General features: G+C 37.3%; 1 protein-coding gene across 1 annotated transcript; it reads right to left on the bottom strand.

Moving 5' to 3' along the window:
• Positions 1-274: 274 nt before the first annotated feature.
• On the bottom strand, positions 275-1,004 carry LOC130814539 (uncharacterized). Its single transcript, XM_057680639.1, has 2 exons — positions 787-1,004; positions 275-706 (listed from the first exon to the last, which is right to left on the bottom strand). The coding sequence occupies exons 1-2, from the start codon at positions 991-993 to the stop codon at positions 401-403; spliced, it is 513 nt and encodes a 170-aa protein (XP_057536622.1). The 5' UTR covers positions 994-1,004; the 3' UTR covers positions 275-400.
• Positions 1,005-10,212: the final 9,208 nt, after the last annotated feature.

Below are 10,212 nucleotides of genomic sequence, written 5' to 3'. Positions count from 1 at the left end.
GGTGTTCGTTAAAGGACATATGATCAGAAGTATCTAATGCAAACTACAAGCACAAATTTAAAATCAACAAATTAGAGATTAGGTGACTTTAAAAATCAAAAGATAAGTTCAATTTCAAAAATAAAACTTACTCTTCCCAATATGGAGCCAGAATGAATGTGTGTTTACATGCAAGGGAATTAGTCAAAGCAGTTTCAATGTATGCTCTGACGGCATCTGGATCATTTCTACATTTACTACCCGAAATCGTCTCCGGACAAAACCATCCAATTTTTATTGGAGGTTCGCAAGAATTTACCTCCTCGTAAACCGCACTAAACTCACAAATAAGAGAATTTTGTTAGTAATTCGGTCATTAAAACAATTAAACAATAATGCCTAACTTGTAAGATAATGAACATCACCTCATGTAGACATGGAAAAGAGCTACGTTCAGCATCTCTCCTCTCAAAAATTGCCCGATGTCACTAGGACAAATAATTACAAACGGGTCTTCTGAAAAGCAGTATTGCTCCTTCAGCAGGGGCAACATGATTGGGTCCTCCTCACTTATGCGAGATGCACAATAATGCAGCCATTTGCAATCTTGAGAGAGATCTTTTAGCTCCTCATCAGTCAAAATTGGAGTGCTTGGCATCGACTTTGACCCAGTCGATACCTTTGCTGAGGAACCGACCTCTCTACAAGATCCCTTTGGACTCTTTTGCTATTTCAATTTATAAAATTAAATTAGTGTGAGCATGCAATTAAAAAAATAAAAATAAATAAGGTACAAATGATTCTTACCGTGTTAGTGAATCGGACCCAAGCATATGGCCATGTGACGAAACTACCTAGGGCGTCTGATAGTTTCTCAAGGCTCCATGCTGGCATTGGAATTGAGAGTGAGAAATCTTCAAACCCCTTTACAATAGTCTCCACGGCCACACTGATGTGGCCACTTGTAACAGGCACTGAATGCACTGTTTGGCCCTCTTTATTTGGCTGTGCCATACCATATGCAACCTCAGCTAAGTCGCCATCACTAGCAACACCTAACTGAGGCAGCAAAAGAGAACAAGGAGTCGCCTCCTGAAAATGGTGTCGTTTAGTATAATAAGCATCATAATAAAATTTTAATTACGCATTGCAATTTAAATTAATAAGTGCTATTATATTTAAAAACTATGTACCTGTAGCACTGGCACCGGAGTTGGCTCCGGATTTTGAGCAACGGGGGTATTAGTAAAGAGCTGGGGTGCTACGGGGGTACTGGGCTCGGGTGTTGGCTCGACCAAAGCGTTAGAATCCCCATGTTGACTTCCCTGATCATCGACAATCAGGTCTGCCAAGTCCACAATGGGTGCACCCATCTTTTGCAACACGGTGGCCAACTTCGCGAGAACGTCCTTCGTAATCTCCGCTCGGAGGGTTGCTGCTTCTTCCCGCAGTGCCGTTCGGGATTGAGTAGCAACACACTCTTTGCCGAATGCCTTCTGTAACCCCACGCGGACGCCTCCTTTTCCGACTACCCGCCCACTGTGGTCTTTCCCTAAGACCATATGCAATGCGTCAACATTGCCTTTTGGGGTGAACTCCCCCGTAGCTTCTTTTTCCTTCCAGCCCATCTGTTCAAATAAAAAGTGACATATATAGTAATTAGTATAAGTACATCAAAGCCAAAGAATACAAAACAAATGAAGAATATACTTAATAATTTCAAAACTCACCACAGCATCAGCAACCTTCTTCGTTCCCGGATCATTAATGGTAAATTTACCACTAGCATCTCGGGAATGAAGCCCGCAATACCAATCACGCACCCGATCTCCAGCAAGAGTATGTACGGATGCGGAGGTAGTCGTAGATGAGGGTGTGGATGAACTTTGATTGGGGTATAAACCCGCATCCACCCACTCTTTTCGGACCTCATCGTACGTTTTTTGGCCTAAGCGATGGTAAAACTTCCTTTTGCTTGCAGAATCTGAAGCTTTACCACGCTTTTCCTAATTAATCAATAGAAATCAAATGTCATGTATTAGTTTAATGACTGAATCAAAAGAAGTAAATTCAAATTGGTAAACTATAATATAATATGAAATACTTACAACTTCTATGGGAGTTGTTCTTTTGGCAACAAAGGCCTCCCAATCCCTCTTCGATATGTGACCCCATATTTCGTAGGGCATCTTTGAAGGTGCTTGCTCTCCACCTTCGTTTCCCGTTTTGACCTTTTTGGTCGTACGGGCACGGGTCTTCGTAATCCAGCCAGTTACTAGCTTGGATTTGAAATCTCTGAATCTTTCAGCAACAGCTGAAAGAAACACATTCTTCTTGTCCTCATCGCTCTCGATGTGGAAAAGATGCTACAAAAAAAATTTATATTTGTTACTGTCAATTAAATTAATTTTAAAATGAAACTAAATGAGTAAAAATAGTAAAGTTGCTTACCACAGTATCATTCCATAGAGAGTTTTTCAAACCCTCTGGAACCTCGTTCCATGCGTGCAATATGGAAATCTTGCGGATACATAGGCCCACTTGTTTTCCATATTGCCTACGCCATTTTCCGCAGGGTTGACCCAATGCATTGTATTCCAAATGCATTGGTTCCGTGACTTTGAGGTTTTTCGTAGGACCTCGCCCTTTTCTTTTCTTACTGGTAGTGGTAGCATCCATTGGTGGGGCGTCTTCAGTCTCAAAATCATTGTCTAGAGGTGGAGCGTCTTCAGCCATACGCTCGAATCTCACAATTTGGTCCTCTTCACTGTCGTAACTACGATGCTCATTATCCGAGGTCTCAATCTCGGGAACAATTTCGTCTCTGAATAGATGCATTATATATCAGTACCTGAAAGAGTATGAATAGAAATATATTAGAACATAAGCTAAATAATATTAAGAATATGACTATGATTTACAATTCTAATACGTACGTTCAACACAATAATATATAACAAATAAGTGTTCTGTGCAAAGTTTCATGCAAAACAAACCAAGTGCCAAAAAAACTTTTAAAAGCTTTAAATTCATACCTTGTGAATCACTTAATTCAAATGTATTCCTTCCGTGTGATCTACACGCATATAACCAACATCTACATCATCTACATCATCTTGATCCACTGATATTGGATTGATAAAGGGAGGGGAGTCTTCAAAAGCTTCATATTCTTCCTCATCCTCAACATCACCTATACCAAGAATGCTTCTTTTTCCCGGTACAACAATAGACCATTTTTTATCAGACGGGTCTACAATGTAGAATACTTGCTTGGCTTGTGTGGCTAGTATGAATGGCTCCTCACTATCACGCAAATGAGCTAAGTCTACAAGAGTGAATCCACAAGGGTCGTCATTTTTTATGCATCGTCGATTATTATCTACCCACTTACATTTGAAAAGACCAATATTGAAAGTAGAGTAGTCAAGCTCCCATATTTCATGTACCCGCCCGTAGTATACCAATTTAGCATCAACCGGCGCTTGATCCTTCGCACTCGCGTAAAATGTAGATGACGCTAAGATAGAAACCCCACTATTCTGTAGATACGATGACTTCTTGTCTTGACCCTCAGTCCAAAATGTGAAGCCATTGACATCGTAACCCTCATATTTATTGACATCATCACGAGGACCAAAAGCTAACCACTTAACAATTTCGGATACACCCTTGAGTTCTTCGCATATTACTCGATTATGAAACCAATTAATAAACGTCTTGTTATGCAACTGCATCAATGCCCTATCCCCTTTAGAAGGATGTTTTGCGCGCAATATATCAAAATGCTCACTCAAAAAAGGATGAACTTCCGGAATATGATGCAACACATACAAGTGTGCTTGTAGAAGGCTTTCTCGAGGAGGTGTGACCGATTTGGAGCCAATTGTTCCTTTTCCCTCAAGCCTTCCTTCATGTCTAGAGGTGGGAAGTCCAATAGGCTTTGCCATGGCCAAATACTCGGCTATAAAGTTACTAATCTCATCGCTCACAGTGCCTTGAATCATACTCCCCTCGGGTTGTGCTGGATTCCTCACCTTGTTTTGTAAAACACCCATGTGTCTTTCAAAAGGATAACACCACCTTAAAAAAACTGGACCCAAAAGTTTGATCTCACGAACGACATGGACAATAAGATGAACCATTATGTCAAAGAAAGAAGGTGGAAAATACATCTCAAACTTGCATAAAGTTACAATCACGTCGAGTTGAAGTGCATCAAGTTTAAAGGGATCAAGAACTTTACTACAAATTGTGTTGAAGAACGAACATAGCTCGGTAATAGCATATCTCACATGTTTTGGCAGTATTCCACGGATTGCAATTGGTAAGAACACTTGCATCATTACATGGCAATCGTGAGATTTCATGCTTCCCAACTTCAGCTCACCATTTAGGCTAACAAATCTCTTCATGTTGGATGAGTACCCAGACGGAACCTTAATGCCATACAAACACTCACAAAATGTCCGCTTCTCTGCTTTGGACAATGTGTAGCAAGCTGGAGGCAAATAAACTTTGTCATTAAGCATCTTCTTCTTACTGCCACCAACTTCATCATCAGCTCTATTTCTTTTCTTACTCACCTTAACATGTGCCCACAACTCCGGACGAAGACCCTTACATTCAAACCAATCTCGCACGGCCCTAACATCTTTTGTCTTACCCGGAATGTTCATGAGAGTCCCGAGTATGGCATCGCATACATTTTTCTCTATATGCATAACGTCAAGACAATGCCTAACCTGTAGATCTCTCCAATATGGAAGCTTCCAAAAGATTGATTCTTTTTTCCATAATCGGCCTTCACCTCCTTGCACTTGCCCCGTTTTACCAAATACAGTCTCAACTCCCTTAACCTGTTCATAAACCTCATAACCGGTTAACGGTCGACGAGCTACACGGTCCTCAACCTCCCCATTGAACAACTTCTTCTTCTTACGATATTGGTGGTCTCGTGGGAGGAACTTTCGATGGTGCATGAATACGTTTTTGCACTTAGGAATCCACGTGGATTCCATGTCATCGATACATATCGGGCATGCTTTCTTCCCTTTGTTCTTATACCCCGATAAGTTGCCATATGCCGGAAAATCATTAACGGTGCATAAAAGCATTGCACGCAAGGTGAACTCCTCATTAGCATATGCATCAAACACTGAAACGCCTTCATCCCACATCTTTCTCAAATCCTCAACGAGAGGTGCAAGATACACATCTATGTCATTGCCAGGTTGTTTAGGACCCGAGATAAGAAGCGAAAGCATTATGTACTTACGCTTCATACACAACCAAGGTGGCAAATTATAGATCACTAAAAGTACCGGCCAAGTACTATGTTGAGAACTAAGATTGCCGAACGGGTTCATTCCATCCGTACACAGTCCGAGCCTTAAATTACCAACCTCATCCCCAAAAGTCTTATGCAACCTATCAATACTCTTCCACTCCGGAGAATCAGATGGATGTGTGAGCAAGTGACCTTTCTTCACCCTATCTGCATGCCACCTCAAATTTAACGCATCTTTCTTTATAGAAAACAAGCGCTTGAATCTAGGTATTATTGGAAGATACCACAATACCTTAGCCGGGGGCCCTTTAGCATCCCGAGCCCCTTTACGCTTGTAGCGCGATAACCCACACCTAGGACAGTCTTCTAAGTTCTCGTTTTCATTCCGATACAACACACAATCATTCGGACACGCATGAATCTTTTGGTACTCTAAGCCGAAAGGACACATGAGCTTTTTGGCATAATATGTCGACTTTGGAAGTTCATTTCCCTCAGGAAGCAACTCACCTAACGCTTCTAATAACATTGTGAAACTAGCGTCACTCCAATTGAACTTTGACTTAATGTTGAAAATTGTCAACACTGCTGTTAGTTTGGTGAACTTTGTACATCCAGGGTACAAAGGCTTTTGAGAAGCCTCTGTCAACAAGTCAAAAACACGAGGACGTTTTCCTAACTCATCCTCGACTCCCTCCATCATCTCATCAACACGATCCACATCCTCATCGACATTCTCTTCATCTGTCTCATACCCATCAACATGATCTACTACATCCTCATTGACATCGGCCACATTATTGACGTCCTCAACAACACTTTTCTCTTTGTAAACTCCCTCCTCACCATGCCAAACCCAAACATGATATTGAGGCCTAAACCCACGTCGAAGTATGTGCTCCCTAAGGATATCAACACTATCTACCTTTGATACATTGCCACAACTGACACATGGGCAATAAAAACCAACTCCCCCCGTCCTAACTTGATGTTCAACCGCAATACTACAAAATTCTAATACGCCATCAATAAATTCCGACGATTCAATGCTTCCATACATCCAAGAACGATCGTTTGTCATCCTAATTAGTGTGATTAATTGATTCAAAACAAAATTAATACACAACTTTTAAACATATATACTTATTTATAATAAACATATTTACTAAATATGCTAATAATTAATTAACAAACCACAAACCACAATATAAATAATAAACAACAAACCACATTCTTAAAAACATATTGACTCTAACTTTTCCAAGTGAAAATCAAGATGGTGAGAAGCTCACTAACTTAACCTTAAACAAATCACAATACATTTCATAGTCTACTTATCATTAACAAAGTTCAAGTTGCACTAATATATCGTTCATTCCCTCGACCCTTTTAATTCTACGATGATCACAAGTGGGTAGTTCTCTAACACAACTATAACCAATTCACAATACATGCCATAGTCTATCTAGTAAGTAGTATCTATCATCTAAACGTAATTCACAATACATGCCATATATATATATATATATATATATATATATATATATATATATATATATATATATATATATATATATATATATATATATATATATATATATATATATATATATATATATATTTATATTTATATATGTATATATATATATATATATATATATATATATATATATATATATATATATATATATATATATATATATGTATATATATATATATATGTATATATATATATATGTATATATATATATATATATGTATATATTTATATATATATATATATATATATATATATATATATATATATATATATATATATATATATATATATTTTTCATCGAGATTGGATAAATGATATTTTATATGCAATCCTATCTCTAAAATAAGATGACCATATCATACAGATCATTTAACCCATATCATACATATCATACAGACCATACCTATCTCTAAACGATATTTTCATTCTTTGTTTTGATCATGATCTACATTAGAACAAAGCAACAAGAACAGAAGGGTTTTGACATTAAATGCGACCAGCAACAAGAACAAAGCAATGCTAATGCAAGACAATGAATCCAGGCATCAAACCTGAGTAAAGGGAGTAATACTAATGAAAATAGGTTTATAAAAGTTTAATCCCAACAGTACGAGATCAGGTATTCGATGAGAAACATGAGAACTTAAATTCCATCCTCTCGTACCCAAAGTTCAAAGTTGGATGAAACTCCAAATCAAGACCAAAGGAATCAGCACAAACTGAAACCTATCCACTAAAGCCAAGCATTTCAAGTAGTGCAAAAATCACACAGCTACATATTCTTATCTTTTTTTTCACGAATCATCAGAAACATCGTCAAACAGTCCCCCACCAGTTCTCATCTTGGAAGTAGAACAACCCTCACAAGTAAATTACAATATTTAATCGGTCGAAATATCATTAACAACAAATAATCAAGGGCATATGTGAATAAACGCTAAAAAACCAACACCAACCTTTTCATTTCTCATGCCCATTTATATTTTTTTCAACAAGAACAGTAAGCAATTACAATGAGATATTTCAATGCTTATTGAAATTAAAAAGAGAAATAATACCTTAATTTGTGAGTTTTGAAGATGAACAAGCAAATGCCTTTGGTTTCAAACAACGGTTTTGAAGAATGCGCACACAGTAGAACAAGAAGCAAACGTTTGCTCTGGGTTTGTGAATGAAAATGAAGATGAACAAAGCAGCAGAAGTAGTTTGATTGCGAGAACAAAGCAGCAGTACAGTAGCTAACGTATGGGTTTTGAGAGAACAAAGAATGGGTATTCGTTCGTTTGAAAGAACAAAGCAGCAGCAGTAGTTTAATCGTTTTTGAGAGTACGTAAAAGGGTTTTGTGAGGGTTTTTGTGAATATGGCGGGTTTTCTTAAAAAACCAAAGATTATTTGCTGCGGTTAAAAAGAAACCGGAGCAATTTTGTTAATTTTGAAGGCTATTTGCTGCGGTTCATGAATAACCGGAGCAATTAACAAAATTCCAAAGGGCTATTTGCTGCGGTTCGGCCTTAACCGCAGCAATTAATGAGTTTTGAAGGCTATTTGCTGCAGTTTTGTGGTTAACCGCAGCACTTATAGTTTTTTTTTTTCTTATTAATTTTCCTCTTTATTGCTGCGAATATAAAAAAACCGCAGCAAATGATGAGCAGCAAATACGTTTTTTTCCACTAGTGAAACAGTACAGAAAGTAAAAACAATAATGAAAGCAACGAAAGTAATGAAAACATAATATGAAAGCAATAAACGACTTGAAAGCAATAAAGGAAAGCATACTTACATCAAAGTAAATACCTAAATAGAACTTGAATGTAAATGTTGAAAATAATAAAGGAAAGCTTAAATGCAAGCAATAAAAGAAAGCTTAAATCTAAACTAGGTCATAAACTAAATTAAAGCAACAAAGTGTTTGATGTATAAATGTTGGTGACAATAGGCATAATTGTATTCTACAGATAATGGGGTATTTATAACATCCAAACAAATGACAACAAGACAAGAGGAAAATAAAATAATGCATGTTGTGTATGCACAAACTCTTTCCTCACCTTAGGCATGCATGTAAAATGGGCTCAACAGAGCATAATATCAAGGAGGACTCATTTTCCAAAGACTCAGGATCACCAGCAAGCTACATCTCAAGCTATGCTACTCACTACGCAATGAGGTCGCAAGTCTACACTCCTAATGTGATTTCATAAAAGATGTGGGCAATTTCTCATAACGCTCATGTGTTTGATTGGACACGTGTGTCAATCAAATGGCTTGACTAAAGATGAATCGGAAATCAAACACCGAATAGGGAGAAATATTGGGAATTGTATTATATCTACTCTCTGGCATAGAACCTACTAATCAGACCAAGTTGAACAGGTTTGTAAAAAGGGTAGTAATGTAGGCTAGATTAAGGTAGGGTAAAATTGGGAATGTGATGCTAAAAGTAGAGGATAGCAAGCAATCCAACACGATAAAACCAATAGTCACAACTTCTAACATATATACTAACCAAAAGGCCTCAAAATTAGCATAAATGAGCTATAATATAACAAACTAAATTTATTCTCCATTTTTTTTTGGTTTTTCTAACGCTTTTTCTCTTTCTTTTTGCGTTTTCAACTTAATTTTCTTTTTGTTACTCATTCCCTTTTTTTATTGGTTTTCCTCACTCAATGGATATGTGTTTTCTTTTTGGAGAGCATAAGAGGAAAAGGGAGAAATAACTAAACCAACAAGGATGTTAAGAATCATATAAACCTAAAAGCCATTTTGTTAACCAAAATTGCCTACACTGCAATGCAAACACACACCAACATGATAATCACTAAAGTATCCTCTATGTAAGAAGAGGGAATATTTGGCTCATGTGGTATTAAACAATATGTTACAAAGAAAAAGGTAAAGCTAAAGAATTGGCTCAACCTAAAATTAATTAATGTAAAAGGTAGGCAATTTGGCTATATAGCTATAACTACAAACGTGTTATCATCCTTAGCCTATGAAAAGCAGACTACGCTTGAGGAGAACAGACATAGTTCCAAGATTGCCTAACTAGCACTCAATAAAAAAGGACTCATATTGGAGTCATCAAAGGTTCAATCCTAACAAGATTATTCAAAATGCGCCTCAAAATGTAGTCATCTAAGCCACAAACAAAAAAAGCAAGAATCCCCTAAGTCAAGCGAAAAATAGACAATCAACTCAATCCCAAAACATGTACCGGGCTAGGAAACACACGAGTAAGCATATGGCCATTATAATGTACAGAACAAAATCTTGCATGCTAGTTTCACAACTCAAAACATTTTAAAAAACAAACCTAGGCTAAACATGAAAAACTAAGATAATAATGAATATAGGTCTTTCAAAGCTTTAAACCCATAGGAATCCTCTCCCAAGCTAGCT

The sequence above is a fragment of the Amaranthus tricolor genome, chromosome 6 (genome assembly GCF_026212465.1).
Source record: "Amaranthus tricolor cultivar Red isolate AtriRed21 chromosome 6, ASM2621246v1, whole genome shotgun sequence".
In the NCBI taxonomy this organism is placed as follows: Eukaryota; Viridiplantae; Streptophyta; class Magnoliopsida; order Caryophyllales; family Amaranthaceae; genus Amaranthus; species Amaranthus tricolor.
Note: the sequence above shows the minus strand (reverse complement) of the source record. Positions and strands in the feature narration are given on the sequence as shown.